A 23,626-nucleotide genomic window follows, 5' to 3' on the forward strand; every position below is an offset into this window, starting at 1 on the left:
TTTCCAAGTACCACTAGAGGGAGGTCAGGTACCACCAATGGTATACGAATGTAGAAACCAATAATGTAATAACATGCCAATGTAATAACTTAGTAACAACACTGATTAGACTTTTTCATCTAACACTGAGCAAACACATGTAGGTCACATGACCACTGTTCTCTTCTTGTATTCTAGCACATTCCACTACGTGATCTAACTACCATATGCACGTCACAGTAATGAATGAAAGAATAATCCTCCATACATGAAATTATGAATTTACATATCTAAGCAAAAAACAATATTCTAAATAAAGATTTTGTATTCTCAAATTGGCTCTTACAACCATAATTAAGGAGAGAGTGCTGCATAGCACTTTCATTAATGAATATGACGACTATGCCATCCACTATATCTATTTCTGATGAGCAAACTGCACAAAAACTGCAAAATAATATTTTATTTCCAAGAAATGCAATCCTATTTCTGTATTATTGAACAACATTTTTTTGAATGCTACACCAATAACATGATGACCAGCCAATAATGTCATTATTTTGATTATTATTGGCAAAATGTTATCACGTTATTGGTTTTATTACATTTAAAATGGCCCAAATTATTACGTCATTGGCAAGTATTACATTATTGGACTTTATTACATTATCGGTTGCTACAGCATGTAAATATTCTAAAGTTGCTAACTGCATGTTACTGTGGTAAGTTAGTGAGTCATGTTATGGGTTTATGGGTAATGGTGTTTGTAAAAGGCTGCTTAAAACATCACATCAGTAAATATGTGTATGTATATACAGTATGACAACCATTGCTAGTTTGGATGGTAGAGGACATGGATTGGCTTCTTCTGATATGTTGTGTGTTGTTGAGCAAGACATTGAATGGCTTCTTACATTAGGTAGTACGGGGATAAAAGAAGAAGAAGTCAAACATGTATGCAAAAACGAATGTAACATTTGTGTGACTAAACTTTCTAGATAACTTTAAATAGCTATACAAACCTAACTGTGATTCGAGATATGTTATGGATTGAGTGCTGGTTAAATAAAGTGTAGTACTATCTTTTCCTCTGTCAGATCAGTGAATAGGTCACTCCCCATTCTATGAGGTACAGGGAGTTTATTGTGAGGAGATCAGAGCTCCTGGTTAATCAGTGTTCTCGCTGTAATAAAGCACAGTGTTATACGTGTTTCCTCTCAGCTGAGTGAATTAGAGTCTTATGATCCTCTCTCTAAATGTACCACATTTAGCCATGAGGCAAACAGACCCCAGACTACAACTCAGTGCTCTCTCTTGCTTGTTTGCTCGATCTTATACTCCGACGTAAAGACACACTCTCTTTCCCACACACACTTAATGCCAGCACACATATAGAAAGTTACAATTTTCCCAGAAAGTCATGTTCTGGTCAGGACGACCCCCTGACCACAGTCCCATTACTCAGCAGTGGGTAGTAAAACACACACACACACACACACACATACACACACACACACACACACATACCCAGAGTGCCTGTACAAATTTCAGCTACAAGTTTCTGTGTGTGTGTCTCTATGTTAACATATGTTGTTTGTTCTCCACAGGTTTATTGCGGTCATCACTATGACTGATGGGGATTATGACTACCTTATAAAGCTCCTTGCCCTGGGGGACTCCGGCGTGGGGAAGACCACCTTCCTTTACCGATACACAGACAACAAGTTCAACCCCAAGTTCATCACCACAGTCGGCATCGACTTCAGGGAAAAGAGAGTGGTGAGTTCTGATCCAAGGCAATAGGTGTGTGTGTGTGTGTGCGTGTGCGTGGGTCTGGTATGTTTGAGATATTTGTGTTTTAAACATCTTAACTTCAATCTCAACTAAACAACTTCCGCACACTCACTTTACACACAGATGATGCAGACTCGGTTGCCATAGTTACGGTGTCATTTGCCCAGGCATTTTCTTTGGGCTGTACTTATCAAAGAAAAAACAGTGCGTCAGGTCAGGTCTGGATTTTCTGCTGCTTTTCTCTCACAGCTGCTGCTGAGCTGAGTCACAATCATTATTCTAACGTGTACAGGGAGCTCAAACCTGGGTCAGATCCAGCAATATACCAGGATCAATTATCAGTCAGATGATTGGATGGTACTTTCTAACATAATAATTACTGTGGTATTAATAAATGGCAGTTCCGTCTTTGCTATTCCAGTTTGCTAAAGTGAAACATCTGTGGTTCTTTGCCTCAATCTCTGATGCTGTCATGGGCAATCATGGGTTAGAGCAATGGTTCCCAACGTTTCAAGAAAAACCTTGACCGCAGGGTTGGAAACCATTGTACTGAAGGTTAAAATGAAAACTGTGTGAAGTCTGATAAATTGCTTTGTCTGTTTGAGAAAGAAAAACTCAGCAGGTGTGGAGTTAGAAAGAAGAAGAACTCTGTAGTCTGTTCCTCATCTCTGCTGGAGTCTGATATGAGCATCAGCCAACTTGTTTAAAGTTCCAATAAGAGCATATGGACAGAATGTGTCAAAGTCTGGTAGTAGGGATGTCCTGGTCCAGGGGAAGGAATAGTGTAGTTTTGTTTTTTAAGTGGGGTTGAATGACGTATTATCCATAGTCAGTCTGTTACCTACAATAGAAGCAGACAGGAGGACCTTAGCATAGCACTGCCATGGATGGGGTTGGCAACAAAACATATTTTAACCACTAAAAAAATCAGTTATATATATCTACTTCCAAAGCCACCTGACTTAATTGACAAAAAATATATGCAAGTTAAAATAATGCTTTTTTTCAATGAAGTCTGTTGGCTTTGAAGAGAGCAGAGACTATTATAAACACTTCAGCTTCCCATTGGAAAGGGCTGTGCGATGGCAAGGTAAAGACATTCTAAATATAGTATAATGCTTACATTGGTATTGATTTTTGTTTTAGGTGAAAATACTGTTGCTGCTATTGTCCATGGCATTGTTTAGGATGTGTTAAATAGTGCGTTTTAGGGAACAGATTTGTAACTTTGCACAGAGCAGCAGTGAGCTGCAGCTCCACATTAAATGAACAATAACTGGTGTAATAACTTTGACAGCCACCTTTCTAGTGTATATTTCATACTCAAAGGATTGAGTACCCGCTTTAAACTGTTAATAAGATTTAGTTCTGTTGCTGTAATCTTTCATGAAATAAATCCAGACGTCTGAGTGTAAGATGCAGTTTTCTGAATCAGAGAGTGGGCGAGCTTTGGTTTGGTCAGTCCTTCGCACGACGGATATACTTTACTGACAATGCCGCTTTAATCCCACTGCTCCGGATGACTCATAGGATTGATCATTGCTCCTCACCTCCTCTGTGTGTCTGTCTGTGTGTGTGTGTGTGTGTGTGTTAAGATCACACCACATTTTCAAGAGTCAAACAGAAGCAGACATGTGTGATCACAGCTGTAGTTCAATGATGTCAGTGGCTCGTCCTCAGGGCCACCGAACCAGACAAAAGTCACATGACTCCCAAACAGGAAGTTTATTAGATGGTTCTGGTAAGCTGTGCTGAAGCCAAATCTCTGCACATTGAGATAAATATAGTGAACATATTTTTTTTTATTTAAAGACTGTATTGATTATGATTGAAGCAGCTAATGGACTCAAACTAAACACCCAATTCACTTCATGAGATAACTTCCTGGGTGAACGTACATGTACCTTAACTCAAATCATGACTTTTTCAACTCTAACCAAAGAGGTTTGGGCCTAAACATGTGTCATGTAGTAGGTGTATCCTGTAGGACAATAGGACTTGACAACAGCTTAGGTGTTAATGCAGGGTGCGCCGACAAAACAATGCATTCCTTCAGTAAGGTGAACATCATCTGGCTGTTGCATGCAAATGCACATTCCTGGTGGTTTGCTTTGTAACGACTGACAGTATATAGAATTGACAATGTAAGTGTGGCATCACCCAGAGGTTTCTGAGCCACTTTGAGTCCTGTAAAAATTCACCCTCAGTACAGTTGTTGTGGATGGGGAAATTAGCTATAGAGACCAAAACAGTTTTTTGTACCAGGCTGTAAACATGTTTATTTCTGCTGTGAAGTTGGACATTTCAACATGGGGACTTACAGTAAGGAGACTGATTTGTTTTGTAGCCAGCCTCAAGTGGACATGTGAGAAACTGCTGGTTTTGGTGCTTCCGCGTTGGCTTCTGTTGACCTCCATAGAGGAGTGCCATTTTTCTGTCAAAGCAAAAGATAAAGCAAATGCCACCATGACAACTTCAGTAGTAAAAATCCGTTCTGTGAGCATTACATTCATTCGTTACTCAAGCTGGATTTCCTGGATAAGATTTTATGTCACCACCAACGCAGCTCCCTGCATTGTTTTTCGGCTGAAGACAAAAAATGAGCCTCTCAGCTTGAATCTCCCCCCCTGAAGGGCTTGTAGAGATTTGCAGAATCAGTAACATCCTCTAAATCACATCTCTTAAGTCACCACTATTTTCCAGTTCTAATACGTTTTATCTGTTTTATCTTGTTTTCTGGGGGGGGGGGGGGGTTATTTGATTACCTATAGATATATTACCTTTCTGCAGGAAAAACTGCAATTCAGCATAATAAAAATATCTATATTTGCAGTTTTGTTTCTTTCCTAGTTCAAAGCCATCTACTTTTCTCTTAGATGTTTAGGTTAGGCTTTGTTACTGCAAAAAATACAGTATGCAGTCCAGTCCTATTCAGACCTGCCATACCTTGAACACCCATCCTTTTTCCAGCATGTTTAGTTTTCGGGATACTTGGTGATTTCATTAATGTTACCTTCATATTGTATTTTTATTTTTATTTTGCAGAGCTGTTTATGTGAAGACATTTAACATTGATGCTTATGAAAAGTTTTTTTTCACTTCACAAATGTGATTATACTCTGCAAAGAAAGGTATGGATGTATCACAGATGTAATACCCCAAGAACAAACTGCACCACAGGTCTCACTAAAGAGGACTCACACTGTCACATTATACAAGTGCCATCGTAACTTGAGAGTCAGTTATCACCTGGAAAATTGAACTGAAAACACTCCAGAGTGCAGACTAAGTGCTCTGAACTCGATCGGCGTGAACGCTGCTTTAAAAGAGTCGGAGAACGTGACAGAGTGTCTCATCTGGAAGAGTCAGAGGTGTGAATGACGCCCGAGGCTTCCCGCAGAGTCTCAAACACAACCAGCTGCAGCACACGACAGTCCATCATGACAGGAGTCAGGATCGCTGTCCAGATCACTGCTGGTCTGTTAGTCAGACCAGCTGAGATACTCGCAACAGTAAAGTGGTGGAGAGGGTGTTACTGGTGCCATGTTTCTTCACGTACCGATGAGATGATGAAATATGATCCTGGAGGTTCTGTGTTAGTAACAGATCCTTGAGTTTAAAGGCTGTGCAGATACTGAAACACTGCACAAGTGCTTTATAATACTTTAACGAAAGGTTTTACAATTGTAGAAATGTGTCACACCAACAATCTTTCCCCTCCGCTGCCGCCAAGAAAACAGAATTACAACCTTTCAAAGTGATCTTCCATGAATATGCAACATAGCTAAACCTTTTTGAGACTGGCAATGACCCAAACACAACCGTAAAACATTATTGAAACATCATATCAACAAAAAGACAGTGGAAGGAGAATAATATCTGTACATCTTGCACCACCTGCAAGGCTGTCATTGTTATGCATATTAAAAAAATACAGGTAATCCCACACTACTTGACGTCAGCCTGATATCTGCAGACAGCCGACCAGTTAGCGTTAGCTAGTCAGCAGGCAGAGCAGACTGGACTCAGTAGAATCAGCACACTGTTCAGACGAGTCCCGTGACTTCACATCTCATAATAAACGTCGTCAAACAACAACCGAGAGTTCAAAAGAGCATGCAGTCTTTTCAGCTCTTCTTGCACGTATTTGCAGGATCGGTGGAGTTACTTTGCAATATAGTCAGTTACTGAATTCAATTAGTAATTAGTAACAAAATCTGTTGTATTACAATACAAATAGAATCCCATCTGAACACTTTTGGATTACTTCAAAATCAAACATTGAAAATATTGCATCTTATACTGTTCTTTTATATATACACAAATCACAAAAAAAAAATGGACGCAGCCACAAAACCCTGAGTTCTACAAACATTATTTTTTGTCTTTTAAACATCTCAAAACATGTTCATTGCAAATATGTTCAAAGTTCTAATCAAATGACTTGTATGAAGTACAGTCGTCCCTCGCTATAACGCGGTTCACTTTTTGCGGACTCGCTGTTTCGCGGATTTTTTTTGTGTAATTTTGCATTCTTTTTTTTACAGCGTACTGTACAGTATGAACGCGCATTGTGTTCTGCGTCCTAAATTGGCTAAGGGAGTACTGTACAAAATGCCTGTAAAAAAGGTGTATAAAAGTGTGTGGTTAGGGGTTTTACGGCCTTAATAATTGTTAACCTTACTTCGTGGATTTCGTTTATTGCAGGTTATTTTTAGAACGCATCCCCCGCGATAAATGAGGGACCACTATATTGCTGCTAATGTTTTTAATCAAAGGCTGCGTTGACGAGCGCTCAACATGTTTATCTTCCATTTTTAATGTAAATAAAATTGAATAAAAACATTATCCATGAATCATCATTAACAATAAAAACAAACATTAGTTAGGTCACCATTACTACAACTAGCAACCTGAGAGGTGTAATTTAAGACATAATCCTTGGTAATGTAACTATAATCTGAACACACATTTTCAACATAATCTGGGCTGATTTTTGCAATCTAACAACATAACCCTGATTACATATAATCTACCTGTTTGTTTGATTGGACTGTGAAGAGTGTTGTAGATGACAGTTTTATGATTGATATTCGACATTAAAATGCCTGTGACTGCAATAAATCCCCTCTTTATACAGGTTATTATGTTCAGATGCTTTGAAGCTGATGTAGAGAGGTGTTGCTTCAACTTTATGGTCATTCTGGAGGCTGTTGAATTGTGATGCTTTACGCCGAGAGGTCTTTCTACTAATTGTTCATTCCATTTCTCCAAATGAGAAAGAAACACCCCTCATTCATCCTCCGTGAACTAAACACTAAACAAAGTGTTGTTTGTTTCTCCTCAGGTGTACACGGCATCCAACCCCAATGGGACGACCACAGGGAAAACCTTCAAGGTTCACCTTCAGCTCTGGGACACAGCTGGACAGGAGAGGTGGGCTGCTCGTCATACTGGGACGGAGTCTTTATTTTTCCATTTTACAACTGGCTGCTCACATTGCTCTATACTGAGTCCACTTTTTTACACAAAACCTGAGTGTCTCTTTAGAAACACAAGTGTGTCTTGATGGAAAGAAAATATTAAGACTGAAGAAGAATGTTTTGCTTGATTGACATCTCATTTTTCTATTCTGACCTTAAAATGTCACATTGCCACATCGTGGTCATAGTCTAACATATGGCTTGTTGGGTTTTACTCAAAACGTGAAAGATTGTAAACTGAAATGTAGCAGGTGTATTCAGATTGAATGTTTCAAGGGAGAAACAACAGATCAGTCCCAGTGACATATGTGTGTGTATAAGTGTATATGTGTGTCTTCTTACCCATATATACATGTGTCTGTCACATATATGTGTGCAGTCTGTAATTGGATCTGGCCTTGATCTGTTGAATGTGTTTGTAAAAGCCCGCGATGACTCATTGCAGGATGAGTCATTGCTAGTTACATAATTTCAACTACATTCCTTCAGCTCAGTTTAACGCAGCAAATTCCTATTTTTATAAACTAACCATTTTGATTGAGCACCTAGTCGTTTTTTCCATCTGTTTGCTTGTTACATATTTGCCAATAAAGCTTCATCAGTAATGTTTACATAAAGTTAAGCTCCTTGTCTGGTGTCACACCCAGAAGGCCAGCATGTCACTGAGCAGACTACTTCACAAAGTCTCATCACTAACTGTTGTCGTTAAGCCAATCATAGCTAAGCATTACAGCTGTTTTTGCCCTGATTGAAAGTCTGAATTTTATTGGCCATACAAAAAAAACAGGTATAATAACTTGTTAGCAAACTGTTGCATTGTCATTCATGTGGAGTTGTTTCTGTTCGCCTGAAGATTTCACTCTACCAACATCCGAGAGTCTGGAATTGCTAAATACCACTAGGGCTGGACAATAATGGCAAAACAATCATGTATTTTCTTTATAGTATGTTTGCAATATGATTCATGATTGGTGGGAATGATCGTTTTGCATCAGTTTTCATTTTCGTTTTAAAAAAATACAGTAGGCCTACACAGGTTTGTAGCATTAATGCAGCTGTTTTATGATCGTCTGACTCAGGCTGAATGATACTAATGTTATTATAACATATTATATTTACCCCAGTTGTAAAGCAGATACATGGCATTCCTGGAATTTAAGCTTGTGTTTTAGTGTATTGCTGGTATTTCCACTGTTACTCACATATCATCAACATTATCATTTTGCAGACATTTATGAGCACTGTTGTCATCTTTCTTCATGAACTGAAGCCACTCTTTGGACTATTTCTTCTACTGTGACTCCTTTTTGTTGCAATTTTCCTGCAGCGTAGACGCATGAGTTTAACGCTATTGAAATGTGCAAGTGACTTTTGCACTTGGTTGCATTACAGTTGAGATAATATTTCTATTAAGTTTTGAACGACTAAAAACCTGAGCCCCGTTGTAGAAGTGATGAATATCTTTCATATTTCTAGAGAAAAATCGTTTTCCTGTGTGTTCCAGGTTCCGCAGCCTGACAACGGCATTCTTCCGGGATGCCATGGGGTTCTTGCTGATGTTTGATCTCACCAGCCAGCAGAGCTTCCTCAACGTCAGAAACTGGATGAGTAAGTGTCATGTTTTCTTTTTGTGTTTAGATCCTGTATTAATTTAGCTTTAGGGTGACTCTACAGCATTCTCCTGATGTACGTGTTACACGTTCAGCTGTGTAAAAATAAATCTGCACATCTCATTTGTTTGCTGTTGTTTTTATTTGTGTTTGGAATTTCCAGGCCAGCTACAGGCCAATGCCTACTGTGAGAATCCAGATATTGTGTTGGTTGGAAACAAGGCGGACCTGGCCGACCAGCGGGAGGTTCAGGAGAAACAGGCCAAGGAGCTGGCTGATAAATACGGGTAGGTTTGCTTTTACTCTTTTTGTTGCATATATTTTAATTGGGGAAAGGATTACTTAAGACAATGTTTCTTGACTTAACTTAATATTTCATATGCTCTTTTCACTTTTGCTTTAGACTTAATTGCCCACCTGTGATGTTTATTAAATAGTAAAATTCAGTCATAACCACTATGTTATGTAATTTAAAGTCTTTCAGGTCAGCTAACCACTGTCTAATGGATGTTCCCAGAGCTCGGCTTAAAGTGATGAGACTGTGTATTTGTTATTTTTGCCCTTAAATAATGGAATAACTTCATACTTCTCTTAGAAACTCTTAATATATTTATATCATGGATGTAGTAGTAGCTGGTTGTATGCTCTCAGCCTTACAATGCCTGAAAATGGGACAGGTCTCACTATTAGAGAGGCACAAATGATTGTAACGCTGTTAGCGGGGCTGCATTAACTGTGTAGGCAGCAGTTATCAGTCTCATGATGAGTCAAGAGAAAGTTCACTTCATCTGAATCTCTGGTCTCTTGAGTCACTTCACGCTCCACACAGTCCTGATTTGCCTAGAAAATGTGACACGGTTATAAAACGTCTCACACAACACAAGGACTAAAAACTGCTGTGTCACTTGATACCAATTAACATCTCAACTATCTCTTAACTGGTAGTTCAACTGCTTTTGTCTTGCACTCTTCATTTCGCAGTAAAAATCTACGTAAAGCAATGACAAATATGTGTTCTGAATTTAACAGACCAAAGGAAAAAGACCTAAATTCAATGATATCATGAGATTTGTAGCCGTCTTCCTTTACCATAAGCAGTAAGTTAAACAGATACATTACAGACACACAGTATGTGACTTGTGTGCATTGCTTTCTTAGTAAATGACTTCCTGTTAGACACGGTAAAAGTTATTTCCCGGTGTCATTCCAGCTAGCCAGCACAAACTGCTGGTCCAGGAAGTATGAAACTCTCCGGGGAACTTCAAAAAGTTACATCAGATACTGCAAGTTAAAAGTATAAGCTTTAATTTATCTACAGATTTCAAAACGCGATAATAAAGACAGAAACAACAAACAGGTTGGGGCTTTTACAACCAATAATTATTTTTAGTAAGTTAGTTTTCTGGGCAACGTACAGCCAGGTCAACCACAAGTAACCTGCTCCGACAGCTGGGGGGGGGGGTGTGGCTAAATAGTTGTGACATCACAACCATATGAAAGTCCTGATGGCTCGTTTAAAGACAGTTTCTGAATACGACTGCATTTCTGTGTGAACTGAGCAATTTGATACTTCCATAGTGTTTATACAGCACCTAGACCTGTTGTGTAATTTAAAAAAATGGAAATCTGACTTCCTGCAACATGGGACCTTTAAGAGAAAGAGACAGTATTGATGTAGAACTAATTGCTAAACAGAGTAAACAGATTAATAAACCGAGAGATCAATATGGCCGTCTTTGTACACAGCAGTGTAAAAATATCTGGAGTGGCGCTCAAGATGTGTTCATGGTGAAAGACTCGGCTCTTCAGAAGTTGTGGTGTTAAAATCATGTCATTTATGATTATGCCCACTGAAACAGGCATTTATAATACAGCAATACAGTATTTGTTTCAGTTCGGTTGTAATGAAACCTTCTTCAAACAGATCTTTTGTTATCGTGCCTTACAGAATCCCGTACTTTGAGACGAGTGCAGCGACAGGAGCAGAGGTGGACAAGGCAGTGATAACACTGCTGGACCTGGTCATGAAGAGGATGGAGCAGTGCGTCGACAAACCACCCGCTGAGCCCGTCAACGGGAACGGGGCCACAAAGCTTGCCGATGGGCAGCCCAATGAGAAGAAATGTGCATGTTAGATCAAGAGGCGATTCAGGAACCGATCAGCGCTCCTCTGTCGTCCGTCCTTTCTACTCGCCACATTCCCTCCTTTTTTTTACTTTCTCTGTCATCTTTGATTGCATGTCTCTTCATCTTCTGTTCACCCAAAACTAACCTTTAACCATCTTCTGCTCCTTGTTTCCTTCTTTTCCTCCCTTTTTCCTTCCTCCCAATCTGTCTGCCAATGAAACAACCCTGTCCCCCTCTAGTGGATTTTCAAGGTAATACAGTCTCAACCTGTCTTGACTTTGGGCGCCGTTTAGGAGGAAATTAAAGCAGGAGGGGACAGTTTCATCACTGTCAGATGCATAATGTGCCTCGGTTCAAACATGCATCCCGGGAATTAAGCTCTGCACACTCCCAGTTTCTCTGCTCGTAAGTGGTTTGAACGATTAAAAGGATCTAAACAGGCAAAAAGATTTAGAGATGTCACTTGAAGTCTTTAAAGTCTGATCTGTTCAACATTTTACTGTGGGGGAATTATTCTGCTTCTTGTTAAGTCATCCAGACTTTAATATCAGCCTGTGTTTGTGTAAGTCATGATCCTCTCCTGAATTCTTTCCTCTTGGACCAGGTTGAGCAACTGTGTGACCAGTGTGTTTTTATTTGTACTTTTTTCTTCTTCTCCTGTTTTACACATGGATGCTGGACCCATATTTGGCACACATGGTCATTTTTCAGATTTTAGACCTTTTAGACCAAATTGTGTTGGCCGTGGTGTCATCTTGAAGGTCTCTGACACCAGAGTGAGAGGAACATACAAGCTGCCTGTCAGCTGTGATGTCTGTTTCTGATTCAGGTTCATCAGTGAATGTTTTGTTAGGCTATAATATCTGAATCAGCACCGAGCTGTGTAGATGAATATTAGGCTTAGAGTAACAATAACCAACGTAGAGATTCCCCTGACACAAAGCAGAAGAGGGTAAGTAGCCTATGTGTGTATAAATAATCATTTTTGATATAAATGTTGATATTCAACAAATAGGAGAACCTGCAGTCTTCATCTGAGTAGTTTCTAGAGCTGATGACAACACTATGGAGACATGCAGTTATCGGAAAAAAAACACCCACTGACCAAGCAGAAAACCTACCCAGCTGTGCTTTTTTTTGTTGCTGTCTGTACATAGAAGATAATGATAGATTGATAGATATGATAGATTATAGAAAAATTATAGATTAGACATAGCATTGTTTGGATATTTTCACAGTAACAACATTGATGCTTTGTAATTTAGCTAATTATATCTATCTATAATTATATTAATCAAACCTGCTTGGGACAGTTCACTGGAACCTGAATGGATCAACAGACACAAAAGTTCTTCAAATACTTCTTAGAACTCTCGCCAAAGATGATGCCAAATTTGGCTGACTACACATTTTGGGATAGTACGCCATTTACATTGTATGAATATGGGTACAGCATGACATGTGTGGAATAGAGAAGAAAAAAAAAGAGAGTTAAGAGAGTTTAATAGAGTTTCCTCGACCAGGATAGATGTATTGTTCCAAACTGACCTACTGCCTTGGCTTTTAAAGCGTTATTCCACTGTGGAGGAACAGACTTTTATCTGAGTGAGAGTTTGAGAAAGGTCGGCTAAAAATATCGGCTGCTCTGGGGATGCAGTGTCAACTTGCTAAACTTTGCAGAAAACAAAATAATTGGAATCAGCCTAAATAGAAAAGATAATAGCTGTTTTAGAGATAGATAGAACAAACATGTCATGTACTGTAGGTCAGTATAGATTAACTGAAAAAGCTTATGTGTGGATAATTGTATAATCAGCGTCATTATCATAAAAATAGACTTTTCTGATTGGAAAAAAAAGGTCAGCTTTTCAGGGCAGCTGATTTTAATGTTCGACTTGTCATCTCTTCATCACAGATAATCAAACAAAGTGAAATATCGCTTTAAGGCCCCATACATGACCAATGTTGTTAGAATATAAAGTGACCAATTATTTATATTAAAAGAAATGTAAAGCATAGATTATTATTTGTGTTGTCATATTTTTGTTACATTCTTTGTATTTCCTCTCTCGTTTTGTTTGCGTCTCAAATTTTTCACGTCTGTCGAAAGAAATTTTCATTTTTATTTTTTAATCGTTATAGTGCTCTAAAGCTCAACTGTCAAATTAACCCCAAAATTTCCATTTACCAATAAATGTGTCTCTAACAAGAAAATACACTATTATAAACTCTTGAAGAAGTTCAGTAGAAGCCGGATTTTTCTTTGCGCTGAACTTTTTTTGGTTCAACACAGGAAGTAAAAGTTTATTAGTCTCTCTTTTTGTGTTTTGTTGCTTAACACTTTATTTTTCATTAAACAGCAGACCATTTAATGTCTCTGTGCAGAAAACCTCATGAAATCACATTACATTGAAACTAAGTTCACCTGAGTTAAGATTAAAAGGCTGCATGTTTTGTACCATGTTGCTACGCTTGAGCACAGCTAAAAAAAAAAAAGAAAGAAAGAGAAAGAAAGAACGAAAATATTAAATATCAAAAATCAGCTTCAAGCCCAAGGTGATCTCTTTTGTTTTAAGTGCAGCTCAACAGTTTTCATTATATCAAGTAACATCTTGATCTGCCTTACTTCATGAAAAATCTTGAGCCAAGTTGAGGTGCACTAAAAATCGAGGAAATGATCTGCTTGCCTGCCACCTGCTGGCAGCTACATCCTTATTTTGTCCTTCGTGAGCCAAGCGACAGGTTTAGTTCCAGCTCACAGCTGCATAATATTAGGATTACTGCAGGTTGGTTTTACTAAAACCAGTGGCTGCCAAATAGGTCAGCAGTAATGTTTAGTATACTGTGTGTGGCTTATTAATGTCTGCTGTGCTCATTTTAACAATTCATTGTCTGGATCCAGAAACAAATCCTGTGTCATAGAGCTTTGGCTTCACCTCATTGTCACCTATATTAACTCAGCCAGTGTGCCAAATAAAAAAATAAAAAAAGGAAAACTACATGACACAAACAAGCATTTGTTTTTGACAAACCCAAACCTCATTATGCTGTTCGCTCCAAGAAAAACTGCCTTGCAAGCGGAGTTGTCTGCCAACAGCTGATCTCAGTGCCATATCAAAAGCTATTAATTTGCTAATTCTATAGACATAAAGAGATGACTCGCGTGTTCTCCCGGTTCCTTAAGCAGCATAATTGCGATAATGATCCCTGAAAATACTGTATCTCTTTAGGTTTGGTCGCTCTGTTTTAGCTGATCTTATATTTTAGTAATTTAAAAGTTACATATTTCTAAACACTTCATGAGATCCTCTGAAAACATTTTTTATTTTTATTTTTTTATTTTTTTTCCCTTTGCTCCAACTTTTGTTGATGAAGGACTTGACCTTGGACCTTAGTCATTAGTAGTAGTAGATGCAGTTAACTGAAACAAGAAATTCTGACCACTTTGGTGGAACAAAGTGGTCGGACATATCAAGTTGTTAAAGCTAACGTGTTAAACAGCTGCAGACACATTCCATTGGATTCTGGTTCTTGTCCATCTGATGATGATGATCTGATGATCTCTACCAACTCCCTATAATTATGTGGCTACTGGCTAACTATCTGTCTGCTGTTTGGTGCTCAACAGGTAGCTTACACTTTATCAAAGCATGTTTGCTGGACACAACTTCCTGCCTGATGAGACCGTACACTAAATGTGTGGTAAAAACCAAAACAGTTATCTAAAAGAGGCTAAAAAGCTCTGTATTGTGCTGCATTATTCTCTGTAGGTTTGTGTCACCTTTCACGATACACAATCCATTGTTAGTATAAAAATATTTATTAGCGCAGCTTTAAAATGTCTTATCCATGTATTTTGAAAAGCTCACCAAGTGTTGATTTCTATGTGTTTTTTGGCAAAAGTTGAGTTAGATTGCGACTTAGAAGAAAATTACTATAAATGTAATACGGCCTTATTGATGAAGATGACTGGCAACTAATAGAACTACATAACAAAAAATATTAAGTAAAAAAAAAAGAAACATGACAATGAATCATTCATAAGCTTTGATTAAATAAAGCTAGTGGACACAATTAACTAAAATAAAAAACACAACAGTGGTGCGCCTCACATTTTCCTGGACATTTTCAACCAATGCCTTTTAATTGTGACAATCTTCTGAAACAATTTGACAACTTCTATCTGAGTCTTTTTTTATGTCTATGTTGCTTATCATTATTTCTCAAATTTGATTTGAGGTTTAAAAATAAGTTTGCCTAAATCCAGTATTTAGTCGTGCCACAGGTGTATCGGACATTACATTACATTCATTTTCAATGTTGAATCATGTTTTTCTTGAAATGGTAGTTGATTAGTGATTTTTCACTTTAAAAGTTTACACTGTTTGAAGAGTCATGTTGTGCCTGTTAACTCTTCTGTCTGGTCCTCTGTAAAGTTTGTGAGCTACTGAATATTTTAATGCATTATTGATTATAGACTATAAGCAGAGGGAAAAGAGACCAGAAGTCATCATGTTGTATTCGTGCCCAATTATATCAAAACAGCTAATCAAATCCAAGTACCTCTAAGAGCTTTTATTTTTGGAAACCTTGTGTGTGAAATCTCTCTGATGCCTGCGGTTTGTACACGTTCCTTCAGTTTTCACTGCGTGTATTGATGCCTGTGTGTGTTTGTTGGGTTTGTTGCATCGTCAGCATGTTTGACACAATGAGAATGAAAACGATCTGTGATGCGTTTAATGTTTCTGATGTCAGAGCTGCCAATAAATCTGTGTTTGTTTTATCCTGTTTTTTTTTGTTTTTTTTGTTTTGTTTTTTTGCTTGTTTTTTCCCCCCAGAAAAGTCTGCTTGGTTTTTGGTTTGATGCAGATAGTGACCGCTGTGTTTTCATTAGAAAAGTTAAGACATATTAAATATTAAAATAACAGTGTCTTCTTTGATTGTCGAAAGTCTCTGGAAGAATCTGATTGCAGTAACAGCGTGGCGTTTCTCTGTTGGTGTTCATAAAGACTCTTTATCTTTAACTTTATCCCAAAACTAAATGAAATACCTATTTTCTTTGTGTTTTAGCCTTTAAGTCAAGGAAGATTAAACACTTCGCAAGAGAGTACAAGAGCTGCGGATTCATGCATATATGTTGCTGTTTCGAGTTTGAGAGGAAAGTTTATAGCTTCAGAGGCACTGCAACAAAATCAGGGAATACATCTTTAATAATAAAGTAAGCCACTTTATATGTATTACTTTTTAATATAAGTATAGTTTAAATATATATATATATATATATATATATAAATATAAAAAATACAGCTTAACAACTTAGCTGCTAACTGTAGCTACTTGTATTCGGATTATCAAATTTATTTTCATCCATGGGCTCCAGTGTTTCCCCTCTAGCCATAACATGCTACTACATTTAACATCTGCTGAAGAACATTTGTTCAGCATGCCCCAAAAATAGCTAGGGTTAATAATTTAGCTTTAAAGCAAGCATTAGACAGCTCATGTTTTCTAGAAATAATAATATATGTATTAGATGTTTGCTTGCTAACAAACGGGACAGTCTCTCAGAAGTGTATACATGATAGGAAAAGAAGTCACCTTCCGGACAGGAACGCCCTGCTGTGCAAACTATCAGGATCAAAATTTTCTGGCCACAAAACCTTGCCCATTTGGCACCAAAGCAGACAGAAAAGTAATTAAAAAATTTAATTTGCAATTACTAAAAACATTGATTCAGCATCTTTGGCATATTTGATGAAGTGTAAATTTAATTCTTCTGTTTTTGACATAGATGCTTAAATGTCCAGTTTAACTAAAGATATTAAAATACATTTGCTCATGACAGTTGTAAAATGTTTTTTAAAAAAGCTTTTGGCTTCTTTGGTTTAGAAAGTGTTACAAACTGGATCTGAACATATATGTTTTGATGAGTATCTTTGTAGAGTCAGTTGTTTGCATTTTATCTAGCCGAAGAATTTGTTATAGATGAAAATTGATTGACTTTGCGGTAAATTTATCCAGACATTGTGAGATCTGACAGCTGATTAAAGATGACTTAGTACTATAATAACTTTGGAATCATGTTTGTTGTTGTTCACTTCACCATTTCACTACATGTGTGATGACACAGCTGTTCAGTCACACCAGACTAATTGATTAAAATAAATAGCCATATCACTGCCTCCCTTTCAGAGTCAGACGATGGAACAGCAGTGTTTAGATTACAAAGATTTAACATCCTTGTAATTACTTAGCTCCATCACATTATTGAATTGATGATCCTTTACAGATTCACAAATCTATACTCCCTTATTTTGATCATACTGTGTACAGAAATTAACTGTAAGCAATAGTCTTTTAATTTATGCTCTAAATAATTTTGAATCAAGTTTTTCCCAAATGCTGGAAGGATGATTTAGACAATCCTCTGAAAACTGGGCAGAAAAGTCATTTGTCTCTTACTCATGGTACCAAATAGATTACACTAAAGTGTTTTTTCGTCTACATTTGTAAGATAAAAAAAACCAAATTAAGTCATGAAGGTACAGTGGATCATTAACATCTATTTGGAATATTGCTTTTTTTAATATTATATATTCCTGTGTACAGTGTGTACAGATTTATTTTTTTATTTTTATATTATTAGTTGTATTTATTTTTATCACCTGTCAGAGACCATCCAGCATCATGAAGTGCTTTAGTGCGGACATTCATTTTCAGTGAGCTCTCAACTTTTTACCACTTTGAACATCAATGAGGAATTTCAAACTGAATTCACCTTTTTATACCCAAATTTGCGCTGGCTCACTGGGCTTCTCTGAGAAGTCAGAAATTATAAAGCATAACAAGCATAACATTCAACCACTAAACCTAGTTCTTCTGTACAGAAATACAAGTAAATAACTATAATTTGACATCTTAATCAAGAAAGCATAATGTGCTTTACTATTTTTTTCAGTCTTTCAGTTGTGTATTACTGGTGTATTAACCATTACAATAACATAAAAGATGATTTTGGTAATGCTGTACATGTACTGTACCATACAAGGTACTGTACATGCCCAATGACTGCTGGATTGACGGGCTCCGGGGAGCAGGGCTGTCGGACAGGATCGACGGAGGGTCTGAGTGTACAGAGGCTGCCGGACAACCAAAGGTACTGTACATGCCCAATGACTTCTGGATAGATGGGCTGTGGGGACAGGAGCTGCTGGACAACTAAAGGTACTGAATATTCCCAATAACTGCCAGATTGACGGACTGTCTGAGCGTACAAAGGCTGCCAGACAACCATAGGTACTGTATATGCCTAATGACTGCTGGATCAATGGAGTACCGATACTGATACCTTTACTTCAATACCGGTTCCTACACGATACCTTTTTCGATACCTATTTTATAATATCAATTCTAATAAAATTAAAATTGCATTACACAATCCTTTTCACACATTGGAGTTTATTTTTTCAAGTTATTTCCAGTGCAAAAAGAACATGAACACAAACATACACTCACTCACACACACACACACACACACACACATACACCTACGAAGTCTTGAGCAACTTTGAACTCCTTTTGATTGTTTGAAAATAGTCTTATCTTCAGGTCACAAACATGCATTACTCTGTTCAGGTTAAAAGCAACGGTGAAAAATTGTATTTCTGATTGCAGCGTGCTAGCCAAGTCTTGCTGCTCAGCAAACATATTAAACATTATAAAACTCGGTATGATGTTTTGATACTCAAATGTTCACTTTACATCAAAATTCTTCTTTGGGAAACTTGGCCTCTACCACTCCTTTCTCATTGCAATCGCAGGATAACCTGTTGTGTATGTGCATTACAACTGAAGGGACATCAATATTGGCGATTGATTTCAGTTTTTCTAAATAGCGACGCCAGTCAGTACTTGGGAGAGAGTTGATATAACTAGTCTACTGGCTGACCATGGGATTAGATCTTCATAAATAGCTGTATAATATTTGGTTACACTTCAGAAATGTAATGCACTGAATTTCTAATAGACTGCCATTCATTTGTTCGGGTCGTTTCACCTAAAAATGCCCGGATGTGTCAAAAGAACGTAAAGTACCCGGATGGTCGAACTCATCTATAATCACATGATTAACCTCTGGGTATGGAAACGGGGTACCGAAAGACGAGGCATGTTTTGATACGCATAAGAACCAAAACATTTCGGTTGGTGCCATGAAAGAACTGAATTTCGGTGCCCAGCCCTAACAACCAGACAATCAAATGTACTGTACATGCCCAATAACTGCCGAATCGACGAAGGGTCTGAGTGTACAGAGGCTGCTGGACAACCAAAGGTACTGTACATGCCTAATGACTGCTTGATCAATGGAGGTGCTGCAGGGACAGGGGCAACCGGACAATCAAATGTACTGTACATGCCCAATCACTGCCGGATCGACGGATGGGCTGCAGGGACAGGGGTTGCCGGACAACCAAAGGTACTGTACATGCCCGATGATTGTCGGATCAAAGGATTGAAGGAGGTGCTGCAGGGACAGGGGCTGGATGACAATCAAAGGTATTGTACATGCTCAATGACTGCTGGAACGACGGGCTGTGGGACGGGGGCTTTGCTGGACAACCAAAGGTACGGTACATTCCCAATAGCTTAAATATCGACGTAATGCGGGAACTGGGGCTGCCGGACAACCAAAGGTACTGTACATGCCCAATGACTGCTGGATCACCGGAGGGTCTGAGCATACAGAGGCTCCCAAACAAACCAAAGGTTCTGTACATCCCCAATGACTGCCGGATTGACAGGCTGCAGGGATAGGGGCTACCGTAAAACCCAAGGTACTGTACATGCCTAATGACTGCCGGATCGACAGAGGGGGTCCGTGGACAGGAGGTACTGGACTATGAAAGAATTATATTTATTCAAGAGCGCACATCTTCAGTTTGAGAGCATGATTTCTCCTTCTCGTGCCCAGATTTATTGTCCTCGTGCTCAGATTTTGTGCTCGTACTCAGATTTCTGCTGCTTTCTTTCAAAATGTGTGCTTGGACTCAAAACATCACATGCTTGTGCTCACATTTCTTCTGCTTGGACACAAACATTTAGCTCGCACTCAAATATGTCCTGTGCACGCTCAGATCTAATGTGCTCGTGCTCAAATCTAATGTGCTCGCACTCAAAACATGTCCTGTGCGCTTGCAAATTTTTTCTGCTCGCGCTCAAAACAGCACGTCCTCTCAGGTTGAAGTGTCTGCTCAGACTGAAGGATGTCCCTCCCTGCGCTTAAATTACTGTGTTTCACCAGCCAATAGGGAGACAGCTAGAGTCTTGCCCAATCTTGGGTGTGTTCCTTCGCCGTTTTTGAGCGCGCACCCGAGGGGCGGGTATATGGTCTGTTTGTAAAACTGCCTCTCTCTTAAAATACACCAATTTACCATACTAGCCAGCTATTTGAATCGTCACCTATTTAAGATGCCAGCTTATTTATGTATAATAATTAATCTTAAAAAGAGTTATCGTTGTTTAGATATCGTATGATTCTATTTATCATAGATTGTTTCTAATTTTATATTAGCGGGATGTTTTATATACGATAAATACCCCTTATAACCATACCTGTCTTATGGTAGCTGAGTGATTAAGTACACTGCCACCTGTTGTATTTTGGGCCATGGGACACCGGTTCACATCCCGGCCGCCACACTCTTGCGGCATGTCATATCGTGATTTTAAATTAAAATTAATTGATGACTATTACAGTAACGTTTAACAAGAGATGATGGGTGAATAGGCTAGGCTACGTGATTAAAAAGGTTTAATATAAAATATGATAATAATGACTTGAGGATAACATTGGTGCATTAGTTATCCTATTAAACGCAGACACCCAGCGGTCAAAGCCAGTGTTGGTTTGGCTTTCACCCGAAGAAGACTTTGAGCGGGATTCAGAGCGTGGCAGCCCACTGAGCGGGAGACGAGATGGATGGCCAAAGACCACAAGTAAGTTCATTGCTTGATGTTGCTACAACTCAAAGCACATCGTTCATATAGTTTCAATATGCAATTTGTTTGTATGCTGGCAAGGATGTTGAGGTGACCAGATTTCCCGAATCTAAAACCGGGACACTCTGCGAGCGACCGTAATGCTCGTGCACGCACATGCGTTTTTACGTGAACATGCGCGCTTGCCTACAGTTATCATTTTGACACTCATATCACGGAGAATAATCAAGTATTTTCTTGTTGTCTACATGTACTCGTGTCACAGTGCAGTAAAATTAGGAAAGAGTCAGACAACAGACAGAATTATGATGATACAAGGTTTCATATCATTATTATATCATTATTATTATATGTATAGTATCATATCATATTTTTGGGCAGTAAACGTAGGCTACTTACCTCCTATATTGTGTTGCTAGCTGTCTGTGTCAATTTTGAGTTGCGTGTCCCTAGTCCTGACAAAGGGCCGCTGGGACGCTAAAATGTCCCAGTTTACACACTGTCAATCTGTCCCAGTAATCACATAGCCAACGAGCCGTTATTACAATCCTATAAAACATAATGTATCTAACTTGTTGCAATTCATTTCGGCCGCTGTACAGTATAACGGTTCTGATTAATCAGGCCAATTATGACAAACATTACGGTCGCTCGCAGAGTGTCCCGGTTTTAGATTCGGGAAATCTGGTCACCTCAACATCCTTGCCAGCATACAAACAAATTGCATATTGAAACTATATGAACTGTGTGCTTTGAGTTGTAGCAACATCATGAAATGAACTTACTTGTGGTCTTTGGCCATCCATCTCGTCTCCCGCTCAGTGGGCTGCCATGCTCCGAATCCCGCTCAAAGTCTTCTTCAGGTGAAAGCCAAACCAACACTGGCTTTGACCACCAGGTGTCTGCGTTTAATAGGCTAACTAATGCACCAATGTTATCCTCAAGTCATTATTATCATATTTTATATTATACCTTTTTAATCACGTAGCCTAGCCTATTCACCCATCAACTCTTGTTAAATGTTACAATAAGAGAATCAGCTGGTTACACAGATTCTATTACTGTAACAGTCATTAATTAATTTTAATTTAAAATCATAATATAACATGTCGCAAGAGTGTGGCGGCCGGGATGCTAACCGGCGTCCCATGGTTCAAAATGCAACAGGTAGCAGTGTACTTAACCACTCAACTACCGTAACACAGGTATGCTATAAGGCATATTTATAGTATATAAAACATCCCGCTAATATAAAATTAGAAACAATCTACGACGAAGCAACACACCCAAGATTGGTCCACACTCCAGCTGTCTCCCTATTGGCTGGTGAAACACACTAATTTAAGCGCAGGGAGGGAAATCCTTCGGTCTGAGCAGACACTTCAACCTGAGAGGACGTGCTGTTTTGAGTGCGAGCACATTACTTACTACGGTTGAAAATATGTGTGTTTTGTGTTTTAACAACGTTTTAATTAAGAGTAATTGATCCTGGAAGCGGAAGTGCCAATATCTTTCTAACTTTACTGAAGTGCAGTGGCCAATGAGGCACCTGTCCTTATCTCGTAATTACGAGATCCTGATCTCGTAATTAGAACCCCAAAATAGCATCTCGCATTGGGTCCGCAAACAGATAGAAACGGCCCTGTAAGTATCACTTATATGTGCTTTTTAATACCTGTAATATCTGCTGTAGCTGTATGTTTCTATGTGACCATTAAATTTAACTTAAATTTAAATGATTACATTTGACATTAAATAACAGGTTTGGTCCTAAACATTCCATTCTCTCTATGGTGACAGAGAATAATGTATTTTTGGCATTATTCGAAAATGGAACGGTCGCCAAATTTGTATCGATAAATTTGTGCAAATTATTAATAAAATGGTGGTCTTAAATAGAATATATAAAGTATTTTTAAATTACTACACATATGTTGACTGTCCCGGGACATTCAGTCCATTTCTACCATCTAATAATCACCGAGAAACACCGAGAAAACGTTGAGTGTCACTAAAAACTGTTTTCCTAATAGCCCAGTTCAAATTCTGTTGACTTATTTTTTTTCATTCAACCACCAACACACACACCACACACACACACATATATAATATATATATATATATATATATATAATATATATATATATATAAATTATATATATATATACATATATATTCATGTAAGGGTTTCACGAATTATTAAATTGGCACAACATAAAGAAGTCTACTTTTAAAATGAAAATCCACCGCCTGATTCTGGTTAACCGGGGCTCCAAAACAGCATGTAATTCCCAGCAGGTAGATTTTTGGTCCAGCCTTTTCTCTCCAGGGTTTTTATTCAGCTCACAAGCCAACAGTTAGTTTTCAGGAGAGGTTTTCCAGTCCATTTCAACTTTCCGACAGAGACCTTTTCAACAGCCTAACTCGTCGGAAGTCCAAGTTCAAATGAGCACTTCGCAGAACTGCAGCTCGAATGTCACCTAGGCTACGCCCCATTTATGTTTCCATGACTACCGATGCACGCGCATTTCGTAATGGAGATGAGCACAGCTGAACATCAGCTCCCTCATCAGAGAGCCCAGCAGAGGATGTACTTCCTGCTGCAGCTGAAAAAAATCAACCTGTCAAAAACAA

General features: G+C 38.5%; 1 protein-coding gene across 3 annotated transcripts in view; it reads left to right on the top strand.

Moving 5' to 3' along the window:
- rab27b (RAB27B, member RAS oncogene family) overlaps positions 1-15,776 on the top strand; it is a 75,245-nt gene extending 59,469 nt beyond the window's left edge. For all 3 annotated transcript variants that reach the window (XM_010751601.3, XM_019276215.2, XM_019276211.2), the window contains exons 2-6: positions 1,587-1,758; positions 7,121-7,209; positions 8,761-8,864; positions 9,030-9,153; positions 10,815-15,776. In XM_010751601.3, coding sequence (XP_010749903.1) covers positions 1,606-1,758; positions 7,121-7,209; positions 8,761-8,864; positions 9,030-9,153; positions 10,815-11,001 — 657 coding nt within the window. In that variant the 5' untranslated portion in view covers positions 1,587-1,605 and the 3' untranslated portion in view covers positions 11,002-15,776. The remainder of the gene's footprint in view (positions 1-1,586; positions 1,759-7,120; positions 7,210-8,760; positions 8,865-9,029; positions 9,154-10,814) is intronic.
- Positions 15,777-23,626: the final 7,850 nt, after the last annotated feature.

This window comes from Larimichthys crocea, unplaced genomic scaffold (genome assembly GCF_000972845.2).
Source record: "Larimichthys crocea isolate SSNF unplaced genomic scaffold, L_crocea_2.0 scaffold82, whole genome shotgun sequence".
Classification (NCBI taxonomy): Eukaryota; Metazoa; Chordata; class Actinopteri; family Sciaenidae; genus Larimichthys; species Larimichthys crocea.